At 42.9% G+C, this 20,272-nt stretch overlaps 1 protein-coding gene across 1 annotated transcript in view; it reads right to left on the minus strand.

Annotated features, from left to right (window-relative positions):
* LOC310713841 (anion exchange transporter-like) overlaps window positions 1–16,057 on the minus strand; it is a gene marked incomplete at its 3' end in the record, with an annotated part of 56,260 nt that extends 40,203 nt beyond the window's left edge. Inside the window, exons 1-2 of the mRNA XM_083518406.1 lie at window positions 15,018–16,057; window positions 5,133–5,367 (exon numbers count right to left, since the gene is read on the minus strand). Coding sequence (XP_083374532.1) covers window positions 5,133–5,325 — 193 coding nt within the window. The 5' untranslated portion in view covers window positions 5,326–5,367; window positions 15,018–16,057. The remainder of the gene's footprint in view (window positions 1–5,132; window positions 5,368–15,017) is intronic.
* Between the last annotated feature and the right edge of the window lie 4,215 nt (window positions 16,058–20,272).

Here is a 20,272-nt window from a genome sequence, read left to right on the forward strand (position 1 = left end):
TACCATTATTATTATTATTATTATTATTATTATTATTATTATTATTATTATTATTAATAATAATAATAATAATAATAATATTAACTACTTATACCCCACACATTTCACTGGGCTGCTCAGGAACTGCTTCATGGGGACAAGGCCAACCAGTGATGAGTTGCTCTGTTCATTAGGCTTGACACTCCTGTGTGGATCAGGTTTTTGCTAATAAAGAGTTAATTCCAACTTGAACAGTGCAATGTACTGCTTGCTCACTTCTGACATTTCTACATCCTGACACTCCTCTCTATTCTCCATTCAGACAAGCAAGAGGCATTAGCAGGGCTCAAGAACATATTCTAGCCACGCAAAAATATCTGGGGTGTGAAACAGAACCTGTGAAGGGTGTGAGCTGGATAAATTTCCAAAGGCCAGAGTGGGAGCCTGGAGGACTGCATTTGACCCCTGGCCTGAGGTTTCACACCTCCGGGCTGGATTGTAAACCTCCTGCCTTCAAAGTTTCTATGGCAGACTATGGCACTCTTAGCTCTGACCCATCTGAATAGTTAGGAAGCAAAAGGATTAGCCTACCAATAGCGCCCATTACTACAATCTTAACCATTGAACTCTCTGCCATCCTTTTATATTAGCAGCACAAGCATCAAAAAGGATAGAGAGTGCACTATTGGCTATATGCTGACACAAAGCCAGAAGAGATAGGAAGCGGTTGTCTGTAGCCAGTGGAGGAGATGTTTAGGTGCCATGATTGGTGAAGATAGCTGCTTTGGAGTATAAGAGGATTTTGGAGGACAAGCAGTGGTACGTGGACTTAATGGCACTTCCACATGGCAGTTTTGGTGCTGCTCAAACATTATATTTTTTTGCCATTTTCATACAATGCCATCCTCATCAAAATGATATCCTACAACATCTCCTCATTGAATCCAGACCATTTTCATAGGTTTTGCTTTCTTATCAGATTTTCCACGTAAATCATGGTTAAATAGGAAAATAACACAGGGCAGCGTTTTGATGAAGACAACATTCTATGGATGCTGAGCAAAACTTGCATGCAAAACAGTGCAGACTCCATAATAAACTGCAGGATGGAAGCACTCTAAATGATAGGGGACTTAGAATTGCAAGGAGGTCTTAAAGTCTGGGTGGAAACTGGTGATTAGGAGCAGCAGCAGTGTTGATGAAAGTTTTTTTGCACATTGGGATTGAATGGTAACGAGTGTACCGTATTTTTCGCCCTATAGGACGCACTTTTTCCCCTCCAAAAATGAAGGGGAAATCTGGGTGCGTCCTATGGGGCGAATGCAGGCTTTTGCTGAAGCTTGGAGAGCGAGAGGGGTCGGTGCGCACAGACCCCTCTCGCTCTCCAGGCTTCAGGAACACATCCGCAGCCTAGGCAGCCCTACGGGAGGTCCGGCAGGGATGTCTAGGCTGCGGATAGCAGCCTGCCGCCCGGCGGGCGGGGCACCCTGAAGCAGAGCGCCCCCCGCGCCAGGCAGACATCCACAGCGTGGGGAGCCTTGCAGGAGTTCCCGGCAAGGCTCCCCACGCTGCGGATAGCAGCCTGCCGACACGCGGGGGGGGCACCCTGATGCAGAGCGCCCCTCGCGTGGGGCAGACATCGGCCAGCCCCACAAGCTCGGGGGACAGCAGGGAGGCGCAGCGCCGCCATCCCACTGTTCCTCGACCTGGTTCTGTTTCCCCGACCTGCTTTTGGGGGGGGGAAATAAAGGGGAAAAAAATTTCCTTTATTTCCCCCCAAAAAAACTAGGTGCATCCTATGGGACGGAGTGTCCTATGGGACGAAAAATACGGTACTTAGTAATCAACTACTGATCCTTTTATTGCCTCCCACACCCCAAATCAAATACTGAAAACTGAGTGTAGCCCTTGGACATCTTCTGAATGAAGAGTTTAGACTCCAGTTTGACTCCCCTTCTTTGTGTGTGTCTGCTATGGGATTAACATCCATGCTATCTGTTTCTGTCCCCCTTCTCAATTTTTTGTATCAAATCTCTCATTAGCATTTAGATATTGCACAAGTTTTTAAAGAACAAAATCATCCTGGGCCAGGACAGAATGAACAGTACAGCTTGACAGAATGGCATCTGAACATTCCTTAAAGGTAATGATCCGAAGTCAAAAGGTGGAAGGAAACGCTTGGGCAAAACCTGTTTGGTTAACAGAATAATTCCATGGCTCAGACAGCCATTTATGCTGTGGATTCAAGCAAATATCAAAGCAGATGTAGGCTGCAGATACCAAAGAGTGTTTCCTTCTCAGAGAACAGTTACCAATGGAATAAGTTGCCTAGGGAATTGTAGAATCTCCTTTAAATGGAAGCTTAATTGGAATCTGCTTTATATTAAAGCCTCGCCCTCTTGTATGATCCTCATGATTTCCTGCGGTTCCTTTCTACATCATGATGATATCATTGGAAGCTCCTAGCCACATAGGAAAAGCTAGAATTGGGTACCCCAATGCTATGTTATCCTGTAAACTACAACAACATGGGATTTTGCTACATGACCTTGGGCTTCTGACATTCTGATTGGCACAGGAACCAGCCACACTGCAATTGCCCCCATGCCACAAGCAGAAGTGGCGCCAAGAATAGACTGGGTGAGAATGAATATATATATAAATATATAGATACGCGCGCGCGCACACACACACACACACACTCCCATCCTCCTTGACCACTGGCCATGCTGGCTGAGGCTGGTGACAGTTGGAGTCCAACAACGTCCTGAGCTAGAGAATGCTGCTGTACTAAGTTTATAGAAGACTAAATGAAATACTATGCTGACAACCATTAGCTTAGGCAGCTTTAAAAGAAGTTAGCCAAATTCAATGAGATCTATCAGTACCATTAGCATAAGGTTACCAGACCTCCCCGTTTCCCAGGGATAGTCCCCGGACTTACAAATCAGTCCACATACAAAATCAATTGAAGTTGAAAAGTGTCCCTGGGTTCATTGAAAAAAATCTGGTAACCTTACATTAGCAATAACAGCCAGGAAGAATCACTATGCTCCAAAATAGAATACCTTTGCATTCACAGGTGCTGAGATTCAAAGACTAGAGAATGCCGTTACCTTCATCCCCTGCTTGTAAACTCTTCGTGAGCATCTGATGGCCTCCGGTGGAAAGAGAATAATCCACAGGACAGACCTTCGGTATAATCTAGTGGGTTTTTCTTATGTTCTTATATTTGTTTTATTAATATAATCAAGGCCATAGCTTCATGGCAGAGCACCTATTTTACACGCAGAAGATCTCTGGCATCTCCACTATATTAGATATGATGGACAGGGTGGCAGGTGATGGGGGAAAGTCCTCTGCCTCAGTCCTTAGGGAGCCACTGCTGACGGGAAAATATTGGGCTCATTGGATCAATGGTCTCACCTGATGTAAAGGCAGCTTCTTATGTAATGGAAATGGTAGTTTTCTTTAGCATCACCTGTGTATTCTAAGCTGTAGCCAATAAAGTCCGAGAACTCTTTTGTGGAAATCCAAAAAAGAAGGCTGGAGAAAAGTACTGCCTACTCTTGCCTCCCTCTTAATTCAGTATTTTGGTTGGCTTCAAACATACCATTGTTAGCTGTGTTTTAATTGCAATTGTTGTCTATGAGTGTACCAGTGAAACAAGATCCTTTACAGTACTACAGTATTAAGGTCTTTAAAGTTAAATCATGCCAGCGCAGATGTTCCTAATTACTCCAAAAGCATAAATACTTACACAAACCGGTTGGTTCCAGCTGCAGAATAATTCAATTAAAGGAGCACTTATAATTTTCAATGCATGAATGAGGACTAAGGCTAGCTGTTAGGGAATCTGTAAAAGAACAGCTATCACAAAATGTTTGCCTCTGAATGATCTTTCAGCTGTTTTCACAATACACTGAATGGGGAATTTCTCTGAAATGTCATATATAACATGACAGAAACCTTAATTTCTCCAAAAACTATTTAAGTAATTTTGTACTTTTCACATCTGTTTTTTCCCCCAGGGATCAGCCAGGGGGAGATTTCTTTGCACCTATGGCAACCAAACTAAATTGGAGCTCCCCCCTGATTTTTATTACAGCTTTCAATGGCAATTTACAGTACATCTCAGAAGACAAACATGCCTGCAAAAGGCCACAATTTTGGCTACTGTGATAAACATGTAACGAACTATTTTATGTGCTAAACTCTTTGTGGCTTGTTGGCTGTTGCTGTCAAGGAAGTAGCAGGTAACACTAGGGGGTAATGCTAATGTTTGTCTGTCTGTTTCTCTCGTATGAGCAGGGGAAGAGAAAGATGCTACTTTCAAGGTGAATTGCTATATTTTCATAGAATAATTATAATAATACTTAGCATTTACGTATCAGTTTATGGCATTCAAAATACTTCACAACCATTATCTTGGTAAGCAGTAATCCTCACAAGAACCCTGTAAGGTAGGTCAGTATAAGTGTGTTGTTCTCATTGCAAACATTGTGCAATAAAGCACAGCAACAACCAACAAAGGAAGGTAAAAGCAGATAGATTAGTAAAGGGTTAATGCTACAATCCTACTGTACATCCCACTGAACAGAGTGGGATGTACATCTGCATCAGCGTGCATAGATCTGTACTGTGAATTTCACTTCATAATTAAAGGGTTCTGCTGTGAGTAGCAGTAAACCTCTCTGCACAGGTATAATTATTTTTTAAAGGAGACAAGCAAGAATCGCTCTTATATATGCCGTCGGATGGCACCCAACTGATATGCCGTATGTACATGCACACACAAATGCTGCCAAACATATATTACTATTGTTGTGCCAAACATATATATGCCAAACATATATGCCAAATATATGCCAAACATATATTACTATTGTTGTGTGCTTGCATGTTAAAGGTGAGAAATGCCCATTTATTTCAGCAAGGTTAAGGCACATTTAATCTGCGAGCAAGCCCCCTCGAACACAGCGGAATTTACTTCCACGTAAACACACGCAGGCTTCTGCTGTTAAGTTACACCGAATGGGTCAAGGATAAGGAAAGGGGATGGGGAAAATGAGTTCTGGTAGGAGGCAAGCACAGACTTGAGCAGTTCAACCTGTACGCTAAACAGCTATCGGAGCCCGTTTCCAGCACAGTACCTTGAGTCACCTGCTGAACAGCCAGCATCATCCCAGAAATTGTGTCAGGAAGCAGGTCTGCTTTCCAGTTGTAGTTTGGCGCCCACTCCAGAACAGGGAGCCTCCTTACACACCACAGTTTGAAGTCTTCGTAGCGAAGTGCATGGATCTTTCTCCAGATGGCATTTTTCCTTTTTCGCTTGGCCCCTGCCATGCTGTGTTCCCACTACCCCTTTCCTTCACAATGTTCCTTCTTCTGTAGCAGAAGAAAATAATAATAGAAAGGGGGGGGAGAAAAGACTGCCTCTGTTGAACTGCACCCAGTTGGTATGAAATTCGCTTATTCTTCTGTCAGGTTATACTTTCAGATCTGTGAAAGAAACACCCGTTCTTTTATCTCCCTCCCCTCCTTTCTTCCAGTGTCAGAACCTTGCTGAGTATGTTTTGCTTTCAACCATGCAAACTATCTAAAAGGCAGTTCATGTTCAGCACAATATTTTTTCTGCCCTAGCCAGAGATGCGGTCTAGCCTTATGACAGTTTATGGTTCTCTTTGCAGTCGTTCTCCTCCTTATATTCAGTGTAGTGCTTGTACGTTTGGCCTGGGTCCAGCATTAAAATGAGGTAGTGCTGGGCGTTTGTTCGATGTGGGTTGGGCTATGCTAATGAAAGCAGGAAGTGCCCAGGCAGACAGGAGTCTCCTTGCCAACCATTTAAAAAAAGAGAGAGAAGCAGCAATTTGTCTTTTTTTGCGAGGGAAACACTACACAGAACTTCTCTCCCTCCCTTTCTAGCCAGAGGAAAAACTCATCAGTGCATTAAAAAGTTGCTCCGAATCCCTGGTGCTGGCAAACGCGCTCAGTGAATTTAGCTAGACCTCTTGCAACATGACACTTTAATTAAAACATTCTCTTTGGAACAGCAGCTCGTGGATTAGACTGCCCACACGGTCTTGGCACAGTTGATACCAGCCGAAAACAAACAGGGAGACCTTTTCAGGTAAGCTGGCAAGCTTACCAATTGGCTATGCACAACCTCCCTGATTTAGCCTGTTCCTTCCCCTTTAAGAAGGGTTTTGATATGCAGAAATGATCAGGTGAAGCTTTTTATAGCCAGTATGGTCTACATTTTGTGACTAGGAGCTAAATGTGATCCTCACCTGCAATTGCTGCAGATTAAATTGCTGTTAAAGGAATAGCTAGGGAGGCTGCTTCAGAAACTGGCCATCATGGGAACATTGGAGCTGCCGTCTATTTGGCCCCAGTACTGCCTATGGCTGGCAGTGGCTCTCCAGGTCTCAGACAAAATACCTGCTATGAACCTCTTTAATGCAGATGCCAAGGACTGAACCTGGGACCTTCTGCAGTCAAAGCACGTGCTCTGCCACTCAGCTATGCATGCCTTCTAAGGGCTTCTACACACATGACATTTCTGAGGTGTGACACATAGGCACCTAGAAACATAATGTGTGGATGTGGCAAAGTGGTAATGTGAACACACAAGCATCACACAAACGCAGTCTTCAGAGCACCATGCTGACTGCCTTCTTCTCCCTCTTCGATGTACCACAGGCAGCAAACCCTCTTTGCTGCTGTGTAATGTAAGCTCCCAGTGTGCTGTGTAAAACAAAAGTTGCAGAGCATCCTCAAAGAACCAAGGTGCTGACCAGGTGCTTGCCCTCCAACTGGAAACATGGGCAGTGCATGCCCCATTTCCCCAGTAAGTTCATAAGCCTGGTATGAGTTACAGGGAGATTGAAAGACACCCAACAAGACTGTTCTCATCACAATGGAAAAAAATGGGATCTACATGCCACCATAATGTAGCTAATTGCAGCGCTTCAGTAGATGGTATGGTGGTTTATCTAGTTCTGATAAGTACAGCTAGGTACCTATTCAATTCCTAATATGCAGTTTGTGCTCACCATCCACATTTTACAGCTGTTTAATCTGCTCTCTCCTATTGCTGCTGTTGGCAGTTTATACAGCTAATATGCTCTCTATGGAGACTAGTCTCTAAATATTTGTAATGCCTAGTGATTTCTTATTGTTCCTGTACTCATATTTCTTTTTCCAGGTGCTCAGATGCTACCCTACTGAATATATGACTCTGTTATAAATGCCTAGGTATTTAAATATCACACATTTTATAATGGCATCAAAGAAACGGGGAGATAATGCATTTTTTCTGTTATAAGTATATATTCTGCATTTATGAGTCATGGAAACCATTAGGCAACAAGGTGCTAGTCAAGTAATCCACAGTGCATATAAAGCATTATGAATTCCCCCCCTGCCTCAGCCCCAGAGGGTAATGAGTAACATTCAGGCTAATCTCCGCTGCATAACAGAGCCATTCATCTCTTTGTAACATGGGGTTTCTAATTTTGAAACCCGAACATCAACTTATGCACTGCAACAAGAAAAAGGCTTCAATGAAGGGAGAGAGATGCCCACTAGAGAGATGGATCCCACCGCTTCATCCGCCATATACAATTTTTATTGGCTATTCACAATTAAGGATATATACCAGTGGTATACACAGACCCTATGCATTAAAAAACAACAACAATCTGTGTCTGCATCACTTTGTGCTTTCTCTCCACTTTGAACTGTGTTTCGAGTTCTGAGCCACTCTGTATAAAGCAAAGCACTGTGTTTCCCCACTAAGTATAATGCAAAATCTAAAAATGGCTATGGTTTTGTTTTTTTTTTGCCAAAGTGGATGAAATTTACAGGCACAGGAAACACTCCAGAGTGGATAGAGGCTGCCAAATTGCAGATAAATAGGTCCAGGGGCTTTTTGTTGTGGAGGTAAAAGGAATTAGCTTTCCTCCATTATATCTTAATACAGGGTATCACTTTCTTAGTTTAGGATAATTAAGAGGTGGCTGAATGGTGGTGTGTATTCTTTATAGTACTTTAAAAAAATTGAAGCCTTTTTTCTGGTGGTTGTTTGAGTCCTCAAATAGGTCTTTATAGGTCTCAGATATAGGTCTCAGTTATACAAATTATGGTGTGACCACATTTGAATCCTGTGTACCGTTCTGGTCACGTCACCTTAAAAGAGATATTGTAAAACTGGGTGAGGTTGCAGCATATTGGGATTTTGAGTCTAGAAAAAAGGCATAATCTAACTTGATAGATTATGAATGGCAGGGAGAAAGTAGATAAAGGTTTTTCTCCTCTCTCGTAACACTAGGACTGATGGACATCCAATGAAGCTGAATACTGGAAGATTCAGTATAGATTTTTTTTAAGAAGTATTTCTACACAGCACATAAACTATGGAACTCTCTTCCATAGGAGGCAGTGATGGCCAACAACAAATCACTGCTGGGAAAACCATAACTTTAACTATATGGACCTTGGTTCTATTCATACTGAACATTTGTAAAAGGCTCAAGCACTGAGCAATCAAAGGATCAGAAATCATGTGTGAAATGGTTTGAATCCCCACCATAACTAAAAGCATACATGAATGTTTGTGAGAAAACAAGGACTTAGGTTCTGTAGCTGAACCAACGCTTAGAAAATGTTCTGAATGTCAGTCCCAGAACTTTATAATAAAGAGTGTCTCTGAGCTGGTGCAAGGTGAGTTTATTTCCCTCCTAAGCCACCTAGTGCATCCTCACTCTTCTTAAGGTGAGGGAGGCAGAGTTAGCAAGTTAGATGGGGATGCTTCTAAGCTTAAGGGGGGAAGCTCTCTGAAGAAATTAAGCACTGCAACCCATGCTAGTTAACTTTTGCAATCCAGGCTGATCATAAAAAGATGGTTAACATCAATGGAAATTAATTCCCATATGAAGCAAGCTTTACAATGCGCTGCAGCAGGAAATGTTTTGTGGCTATGTTTTAGTTGATGGATCTTTAAAAGTCCCTGCAATCATTTTATGGATAATTTTATTGAGTATCTCTACAGAAGAGCTAGCAACAGGGGGCACCAAAGCATTAAAGATTCTGCAGCATCCACTGCTGATGACTTAAGTGCTACAAGAGCAGAAGGAGATGCTGAAAGAAAAGAAAAGGCCCAATGGAGTCAAGAACAAAAATACATCTCCCAGCCCAAAAGCAAACAGGAAGGTGGCAATTTTTCATGACTACTAATACATGAATTCTGCTGGCTTTTCAAAAGAACGTTGGAATGATTACCAATCAAAATCCCAAATGCACAGGAGCTTATGTGCTTGTCACTGGAGTTAAAGGGGCTTCATGAGCATCTTTTCAGGACTCGAGGTTTCTCTAAAATCTATTATAACTAGAAAGGCAGTTGTGTAATGGGTCATGAAAGTCGTCACCTTTGCAAAGTCTATTGATCTTTCTCTTGATGCAGGATCTTCTCTAATGTCACAAAGGCTCTCGTTAGCCACATGGATGCAGCTCCCTTTCTGGAAAACACCCCAGGTCTGCAGAAATGTATGCATTAGAAGCTAACAATAATAATAATAATGCACAAACAGAGCCCAATGTGGCCTCCAGGAGCCAAGGAATATTAAGTGTCAGTTGGTGGGGGAAGGAAAGGGAAGATGGGGAGAACTGGCTTGATTCTTCTCCTAGTAACATGCAGGTTCAGTTCACATGGAATGCTAATGCATAACGTAATAAATAAAAGCAGCTATAAAATACAATTAAAAATTATAAAGCATGTAGCACAGTACATTACCATTACCATTGCTACAACAGTCAGAAAAATCATTAAGGGTTGGATGTGGAAAAAGCCTTTGATATGATTGACTGGCCCTTTTCAGCAAGATTTAAAGAAGAGATTGCCCTCTTATATAAGGACCCAATGAAAAACGATTTTGTTAACAATCACCTGTCAAAGCCACTAAGGCTACAGCGTGCCTTCGACACCTTATTGTTTGTCATGGTTTCCAATCTTTCTTCAACCATTAGCAATTTTGATAGGAATCAACCAAATGATCCATAGAATTACCTTTGGCTTGTAAGAATTCAAAATTTCACTGTATGTGGTTGAAGGGCCTGAGCTCAACAGCGCTCTCCTCATTTGCAATTCCCAGAAACTAATATACAATGGCACACTGTCTCTGACAGTGAAGGAAAGCACAGCCAACATAGCCAGCACAGAATGATACCTCTATCCTCCATGAATTTGTCTAATCCTCTTTTAAAACCATCCAAGCTAGCAGCCATTACTACATCTTGAGGAACAAATCCCATTGTTGAGCTATTCGCTGTCTGAAGAAGTACTCCCCACATTCCCCGTCCTGAATCTTCAAACATTCAGGTTCTTCAGAAGGCCCCAAATTGCAGTATTAGAGAGAGGAAGAAAAGCATTTCACTTTCTCCACAACATGCATTACTTTATAAACCTCTAACATGTTCCCCCTTCTGTGCTCTTTTCCTAAACTAAAAAGCCCCAAATGTTGTGACCCTTCCTTTCCTCAGAGAATTACTCCATCCCCTCCAATTTTGGTTGTCCTTTTCTGAACCTTTTCCAGCTCTGCAAATGCCCTCCCTTTTTTTAAGATGAGGCTACCAGAACTTTACATAATATTCCAGATCTGATCTCACCATTTGTATACTGGTATATTTGCAGGGGGTTTTTCAATCCCTTTCCCATATGATCCCTAACATTTAATTTGACTTTTTCACTGCTGCCTCTGGGGCCATCTGGGTATCCACTATGACCCCATTCCTGGTCAGTCACTGCCAGTTCAGATCTCATTAGTGTATTTGTGAAATTACGATATATATTTTTCTGTTGCCCTAATCAGCGGCGTAGCGTGAGTTGTCAGCACCCGGGGCAACGCAAGTAATTTGCGCCCCCTAACCCGGGGCAAGGCAAGTAATTTGCGCCCCCCCAACCCCTAACCTGCGAGTTGCCGCGCAAACAACGCTGCTTGCCCGGAGGAGGATGGAGGCAGAAGCAGCCGCCGCCTGTGGCTGGGCCGAGGGGATGGCGGCGGCGGCAGGGTGCAGAGGCTGCCCGTGCCCGGCCAGGCGTCGGTGGCGGCGTCGGCGCTGCTGCGGCGGCTGCTCCTCCTGCGAGCAGTGAGCGGAGCGCAGCCACAGCGACGGCGGGGGGCGCGCGCGCTAGGGCGCAAGGCTGGCAGTGGCGGCGGGGAGCCCGGCGGAGGAAGGAACTTGTCCCTTCCCTCTGGACTCGCGCCCCCCCCCAGATGTTGCGCCCGGTGCGGTCGGCACCCCTGGCACCCCCCACGCTACGCCACTGGCCCTAATGCATCTCATTTCACACTTGCTTAATTTGAATTGCATTTTCCATTTTACTGCCAATTCACCCAGTTGAGAAAAATCACTTTGTAGGTCATCACAATCTCTTTAACCACATTGAACAACTGAGTGTCACCAGCAAACCTGGTTACCTACTGCTCACCCATAACTCTACATCATATGAACAAGTAAAAAAAGCACAGGTCCCAACAACAGTCACTGAGGGACTCAAAAGATAAGTTCGTTTCCTTCCTCGGCTTGGCCTCTTCAACAGTTTATCATAAATCCAGCTTCACCCTTCCTCTCAGCCGAAACTGGTAGACAATTCAGCGTTCGTAGAACTCAAGCCCCACCTTGGTTTCATCAACATTCTGTGGCCTGTTTTAAGACGCTCACTCGGCACAGTATGAAATGAAGACATCACTCCTAACTGCATTTCTTAGAACTGGGCAGTGCTTCCAAATTAGCATGATGTGCTAATTTGCTACGCCACAGTCACTTCCTAGAACCTAGCTGCTAGGATAAGCCTACTGTATTACTGCAAATCATGACAAATCTATTGCTCCTACCGTAGGCTTGTCCCAATGTCTGTTTCACACGAGTTATCGTGGAGGAAATGCAAATATGTTTTAAAATATATTAAAAGTTCTAGCAATTTTTTTCTTATTGAAACAAGAGATGAGTGGAGTTAACTGATTAATGGCAGCTCAAGTTGTGGACCATTTTGGTTTAACAATCCGTAGCGACACTGTGCTCTACTTCTCTACCTCCCTTCCTCCTCCACTCACCCACAAAAGAACCTTTTGTACAAGTTACAGATCCTGGTTCATCTAAAGTTGAAGACGGCCAAGTTCTTGGTGAGTTTGTTCTGTCGGTCTACAAATTACATACTATTGTCACTCAGGACTCTGTTTATGGCCTTTATTGCATACTGTATATTCAGGGCATACCATTTACCAGGAATAAGGGCCACTCTTCTGTAGTTATTAACACTGCATAACCTATCCCATATGGCACTTCCCTCACTGGCACATAATTATTCATAGAAAGAAGAAAGTACTCTGTGCCATACGAACAGGAAAACGTTTCATTTCTATGGGTTCCAAGCAACAGAGGTGACACAATGGAATTTAATAAAACAGGATGCCTCTCTGCATCTTTGCAAAGACAGTTCTCTGTAACACAGGCCAAGCAACTTGCACTTCTGTGCCATTACTTTGTGTTATATCTCACAGATGACCTTACCAAAATACCAACAAAAGGCTTCAAGACTGAAAACAAAACTATGCAAACTTCCACATCCCACCTTTAATCACAAAAACTTACCAAACACTTCCACTAAATGCACACACCATTGTCATGTGCTCTTTTCACAGACAACCAAGTCACAGTGCAAGCACTGGCTATCTGCATATGGCATGAAACCGTACCTAGCGTGTTCGGTGAATGCATTACATTTTATCACAAGGACACACAATCTGTGCATAGCAATCTCTCAAAATTATTTGTTCAACTAATCAGGGAAACTTGTTTCTGATAACAAAGCAATATTTTGTATATAGCTCGGAGGAAGCGTAATAGCTCTAATAAAACTCTCTCCAGAATTCTGAATCTAACACAAAACTGCGTGGCTTGTAACCCAAGCTGAAAACAGTGGAAACTAAATGGAGCAAACTCCCACATAATATGCAAAGATATGAGTGTGTGGTTCACCTTTGACTTGAACTTCTAGCTAAAAGAAATGTTTTCTTCATTCCGGTACTAAGCTAACTTCATTTCACAAGAGGCATACAAAGCAACAGTGACATCCAGTGGCTTCTATAGGTAAACTGCTAGTCATTTGTCCTTGGATCACAACGTGTAGCATCCTGCTTTCTCAATCAGTAAGATTCTCCAACCTTGACATCATCGTCCAACTACACAATGTACCATCACAGATTGATACTGGAGTTTCATGGATAAATCGGAGAGGTTGATTACTCATGCTTTTGTTACACAGCCAGTCAAGAGAAACTTTAAGTGACTCCAAGAAAATGGGAGATTATGCAAGAGGTCCTTGGAGGGCGTAAGCAAGAAATTTGAAGTTCTGACACCCTTTAGTATTACAATAAGCCCACAACCTATGTGGGGGTTACATTCTGGGGGTCGAATCTAAAGCCAAAATCACGTATAGTCAAAACTCATTGTGTTCAACAATGGGGGGGGGGTTGCCAAAGTCATTTCCCCCAGAATCCTGCCCCCTTTTCACCACCTTTTTATTTTATTCATTTTTTTGCCATGCACTTAAATGTTAAATGTACATAAATGTGCATAAGTTGCAGGCTTACTGTATTAAATAAGCTATAAATGAAAAATATTGACCTAGATAAGTTATATTGATTGAATGCGAGTTGTGTGCACACAAGTGCAGCTGCTTGCACAAGTATGTGAATGATGCTGCACATCAGAATGTTTGGCCAAGCCAAGGGTGGTGTAGGTGCGAGAGGTTCATCCCCCCCCCCCCCTCATAACAGCTTCTATGCATGTAGGTAAGTGCAGATGTGCAAGTGAGTATCTTCTTGTGAGTTGCAGGGCAGTAGGCCATATGCAGAGACCTCTCTAATCCCTGGATCCAGCAAGTAGTATTAAAATATAGCCAAGCTACTTTCCAGGTGAGGCGATCACATCGGTGATAGGCCATTAACACGGGTATGTGTGTGTGTCCCTGCCAAGGTCCTGTTTCCCTGACCTATGCTTTTCTGACACATATAGAATAAAGTGAGAAAACAAGTCAGTTCAATCTGTACAGCTGGGGGAATATGCAAAGCTCCCAGAGTTATTTACAGTGGCACCTCGGGTTAAGTACTTAATTCGTTCCGGAGGTCCGTTCTTAACCTGAAACTGTTCTTAACCTGAAGCACCACTTTAGCTAATGGGGCCTCCTGCTGCTGCCGAGCCGCTAGAGCACAATTTCTGTTCTTATCCTGAAGCAAAGTTCTTAACCCGAGGTACTATTTCTGGGTTAGCGGAGTCTGTAACCTGAAGCGTATGTAACCTGAAGCGTATGTAACCTGAGGTACCACTGTATTGTGGATTCTGGGACTACCTGTGGATGGCGTTTGAAATATCAGCTTACTTGGGTGCAACACCTACACACGTGTTAAAAACGCTGCGAAAATGCTTTTTTAAACAAAAAAATTAAAAACCCTTTTGAAAAATGCATTGAATTTGCTATAGCTCACAGTTGCCGTCTAGTGTCACAAGTGTATATTGCACTTTTTACAACACATTCAGAACATTTTATCTGCAGCTGAGTCCTTGGTACCTCTTTCTCTCCCCCCCCCCCCAATCACCCACTAAGTCCCAATCTCTATATTCAAAATAATCACACTGGGAGGGGGGGGGCACAACATGGTACTGCTAATTCAAGCCACAAGTAGGGGCCTGCATTTTTGAACGGTCCTCCTTGAGTGCAAACTCCCTACAAAGAGAAAAGTAGCACCTCAAGGAGGTGACTGTGGAAGAACCAGAGTGGCCCAGTATAAATTGGTAGCAAAGGCCTGCCCTCCCTCTCATTCCCTTGTTTTGAAAAACTGAAAACAAAGGCCTTGTTCATTTTTTTTTAAATAGGATGCTTGGTTGAGGCAAGGCGTGTGTGTGTGTGTGTGTGTGTGTGTGTGTGTGTGTGTGTGAAACCCAGGCCTCTAGCAGACGGTCTCCCCCCCCAATCTTACCTTCCTCCACAAACAGCATCCTGAATTCTCAGCAGGCCAGACAACTAAACTCCGTGGACCAAGGTTGCCTTCCAAGCTCCTCTAGTGGCCTGGATACTGTCAGCTGACCCACAGAAGCCAATCAGAACCCACCAGGCCCTATAAAATCTAAGTCGGTGCCTCAGTAGGAGTAATAGGACATCAGGGAATGACGCTCACCTTGGCAGCCAGCTCACTCCAGTCTTCCCAGATGCTTGTCTACTTACCCTTTATCCTAAACACGGGCCCTTTTAAAACTTTGCAGCCTGCTTCTTGCTCTTTGGGCCTCAATCTCCCTGCATCAGAACTGGGCCACCAGAACTGTGACCTTTCCCTGAGCTTGGCTAAAGACTGACAATTGTTTCCCTAAGAAAACTTATTTTATCTTTCTTTTTTGCACTCCTATCCCTCCGTTCTTTGGTCATGGGACCCAAGATTGCATACATGTGGCTTCCAGGCAATCGCACATCCAGGCAGACCCAGACATTATTAGCTTCTGCAAGCTGCTGGCCTCATTTGCCTCCAGGCCATACTCTGGGGTTGTTTCCTTCTTTATAAGTGCCTTATGTTTTTGGCTGTCTTGATTTGCGCTTACCGGCGGAAATGAATGGCAGCAGGGCCTGTATGCATTTATTAATTAGACATAAATGACACATTTATTTTAGACACTGTTCCTTATTCCCAGCGTTATCACATCAAGTTCTCCTGTGCTTTCTGTAGGCCAGAGGCCTGATTCACTTGGATATATTTCAGCCAGTCACTTTCTCTCAGCCTAACCAACCTTCCAGGATTGTTCTGAAGAGGAAAGTACTGCTTACATCACCGTGAACTATTTGAAAGAAAGGCAGAACAAAAAAAAATGTGGCTAGATCAACCTTTTCAGATCTGCAAATCAAGTTGCAAAATTTCGTTGTCTTTGCTGCATTTCTGTATTTTGGGCTGTCAGGATCATGATAGTCCCCATGTTAACTGTTTTAGTTTATACTGATGCTTAAAAGGATCTTATCTAACTCTTCTGTGCTTCTTTAAAATGTGGGTTTCATATTGTATTTTTCATTTATTTGTGGTCATTTTTACAAATTTTGTAAACCACTTAAGAGATTCCCTTAGTCTATAAAGCAGTATATAAATTTCCTAAATAAATAAATACATGTGCAGATAACTCTAAGATTGTGAGTTTTACACATTTAGGAAACGAGGGAATTTATGGCCCCATTACCACTGCATCTTGCGCATTTTCTTCTTCATTGCCACTCGGTTCTCACAGTCCTGATTGTTTTTAACAAATGTCCCTGCATCCATCAACCTGTACCTCTCAGAAAACTCTGGTTTGCAATGCTAATAGGAAGGTACTGTACCCACAGATCAGCTTGTCTGTCTTCTACCTCTACCTGTTGATTTCACTTTATTTTTCTTCCTTTTATAAAAGGGCCTCCATACTTCATTTGCCTCCACTTTTGCTGATCAGAAGAAGCACATAAGAACTGGGGGACAGAACTTAAAAGGTCATATAAATCCAAAATTCCACACATTTCCAGGATCCAGAGTCAACTTTTTGAATTCCAGACATGATCAAAATCTGCTTTGAAGAATTAAATTTGGGTTTACTTAAATAAATTCTAGTTCATACATTTTATGGCAATAATGTTAGGTACTAACTTGCTGTATCAGTGTTTTTATGGTGTGTGTGTGTATATGTGTGTTTAACTATTCTAAAATCCAGCAATATGTAATATACTAATGATAAATTAGTTTTACCCCTTACATCAACTCTGCTGGCATGCTATCATAAAGCAGCCATGAACTAAGAAAGCTTATTAGTATCTTAAGCCACTACTTAGTAAACATAGCAAAACATTGTTACTTGCTTTAATACAACGAAATAATTTATTTACTAACACTACTTTTTGCAAACAGCCAAACATTTAATCATTCATGCTTTGGTCTGAGTCTCCCTGTGTAAAGCCTCCTGAGCTACTTAGTCCCTTGTCTCTGCTTCCACCTCCGCATTCCACACATCCTGCAAGAGAGGCACCAAACAGCCATCCTACAGAATAGATTAACAGGAATAATTTGCTGGCAGTTCATTTATCAATACCTATAAATGGGTGTGAGTGGAGCATCTTCAGGCCATCTTTGAGCAGCAAATCTAGCTTTGACACCATTTACTGCGGGTATAGGCAAACTTGGCCTCCAGATGTTTTGGGACTACAACTCCCATCATCCCTAACTAACAGGACCAGTGGTCAGGGATGATGGGAATTGTAGCGCCAAAACATCTGGAGGACTGAGTTTGCCTATGCCTGATTTACTGCCTTGCCTAAAATGTGTTGTTCTCTCTTATGTGACAGTTTTGATGGCCATTTATCTTATCAAAATAAAAATACAAGGGACTCCGTTTCCTTAAAATTCTGGTTAGACTATCTTTCTAAGAAGTTCTAGAAGATTAGTCATATCAATCAGTAGGGAGATAAGAGATATAGCACCTTAAGGTAAAGGGACCCCTGACCATTAGGTCCAGTTGCGGACGACTCTGGGGTTGCGGCGCTCATCGCGCTTTATTGGCTGAGGGAGCTGGCGTACAGCTTCCGGGTCATGTGACCAGCATGACTAAGCCGCTTCTGGCGAACCAGCGCACAGTAATGCCGCTTACCTTCCCGCTGGAGGGGTACCTATTTATCTACTTGCACTTTGACGTGCTTTCGAACTGCTAGGTTGGCAGCAGCAAGGACCAAGCAATGGGAGCTCACCCCGTCGTGGGGATTCGAACCACTGACCTTCTGATCGGCACATCCTAGGCTCTGTGGTTTAACCCACAGCGCCACCCGCATCCCCTGTATAGCACTATATACACATATACACCTTCTCACGTATGACAATATACAAAATAGGTTGTTATATAGCACCTTAGTAACAACCTATTTTGTATATTGTTGTACATGAGAAGCACACTATTTGTTTGCCTAGCAAAATATTGCCAACGTTGACTGGAGGAAGATCTGCTCTCTGCCCTTTTAACTATTAGCTGTCGGGGCATCATGTGCTTGCAAAATGTGTGCTTGCAATTGATCAGTGGTCCCTCCATAGGCAACAATCCTCTATAGAAGACAGTCCAGTTTATTAGTAGTATGACAGAATACCTGTGTGGTATTCTAGGCCAGGGTTGGGCAGAACATACATGGAGATCTATTTAGTTTCTTTATTTGGACAATTTATATGCCACGTATATTTAAACAAAGCTCTAACAAAGTAGCTTAAAACCTTCTGAAAAAAACAACTACAAAAAAATGCCAGAGAATTTCTACCTTCTATAAACAAAATTAACAATTGGAAGATCTTCAGCATCCAAACAAACATTACAGTATACTTAAAACTGGCTACAAAAATACAAAGGAAATTTAACAGAAAACAGCCAAACAACAGGAAGTAATATATTATAAATGCTTATCAACTAAGAAGTATATATTCTACAATTTTAAATAACACAATTGACCAAAAGAAAAAAAATCAACACTCTATCCAGCCACCATACATGAATCAATTATCATTAAATAAATAAATCCAGTTAAATGTCCAGCCCTCTATACAGCAATAAACACAATTTAATCTAACTGCAGATAAAAATACATGCATACCTACAGGTAGAGGATCCTTTGGCGGTTTACCGTGTACTGGCAAAGCTTTCTGACTCTGTTTAACAACAGCAACAACAAAATGCCCCTCCCCGCAAAAAAAGCTACCAGAATTACTGATCCATTACAATGTAGATTACGGGTAGGAAAACTAAGGCCCAGGGGCTGGATCTGGCCCAATCACCTTCTAAATCCAGCCCACAGACGGTCCAGGAATCAGCATGTTTTTACATGAGTAGAATGTGTCCTTTTATTTAAAATGCATCTTTGGGTTATTTGTGGGACATAGAAATTCATTCTTTTTTTCTTTCCAAAATATAGTCCGGCCCCCTACAAGGTCTGAGGGATAGTGGACCAGCCCCCTGCTGAAAAAGTTTGCTGACCCCTGATGTAGATACACATTTGTACACGCAGATGAAGATAGTCTGTCACCATTTTGAATTTGGCTCTGCTCCCAAGCCATTATTTCACACCTGGCTTGGGTGGTGGTGGGGTTGCAGTAAAAAATGAAGTAGATAGCACAAGTGTGGTCTAACCAAGCTTGCATGTTCAGTTCATAAGACTTGGCCAACAATCTGTGGGAACTGAGATTGCACCTGAAGCCATATCCCAGAATTCTCTGCAGCACATCAGATTACTATGCCATACGCTCAGGGCACATTGCTTTGGCAAGCGCAACAATGTGGAAAATGATCTCTGGAGTTAGAAAGTTGCAAAAGCCCAGCTGTATGCGGGAATAACAAGTCAATAAAGACAAGAACTAAAGGTAACAGGATTACAAAGCACGTTTTGATTACTGTAGCTCCAAATATAAAGCTGATATGCAAAACCTGTTCAATACCTGGTGGAAGAGTCATCTTCTTCTCGGACACCATCCTGCTATGTCCACGACAAGCCACATTTGAATGTGTTTTCAAAGGAAAACAGCAAGGGGGAGGGAGCAATTCCCTCTAAGTACACCTAAGCTCATGAGTGTGTCTTAAGTGGCTCTTTGGATCCTGGCCACAACACACATAAATACAGTCAAATGCGTATTTACTTTTTCATTAGCCGAATCAGTCATAGGCATTGTCTGAGTCGTGAAAAGCATGTCAGGACTCGTCTAGGTAAAAAAAAGGGGGGTAAAGGACCCCTGGACGGTTAAGTCTAGTAAAAAGTGACTATGGGGCACGCTGTCATCTCGCTTTCAGGCCGAGGGAGGCGGTGTTTGTCCACAGACAGCTTTCCAGGTCATGTGGCCAGCATGACTAAACCACTTCTGGCGCAACGGAACATCGTGATGGAAACCAGAGTGCACGGAAACGCCATTTACCTTCCCACCACAGCGGTACCTATTTATCTACTTGAACTGGCGTGCTTTCGAACTGCTAGGTAGGCAGGAGCTGGGACAGAGCAACAGGAGCTCACCCCGTTGTGTGGTTTCGAACGGGGCTGAGTGTTTCTCCTTTGTCTTTTGCTTGTCTGAGAGATTTTGCCTTTGCCCTTCCACTTCACCCTGGAAAACCCGCTATTTAGCACTAAATCGGAACCAACGGCAATCCGCTGAAAATCCGATTGTCGTTTGTTCCAATTCAGCACTAAACCACAGGTTTCCCCAGAAGAAAA

This window comes from Podarcis liolepis (genome assembly GCF_965112155.1).
Source record: "Podarcis liolepis genome assembly, chromosome: 8".
NCBI classification, from domain to species: domain Eukaryota; kingdom Metazoa; phylum Chordata; class Lepidosauria; order Squamata; family Lacertidae; genus Podarcis; species Podarcis liolepis.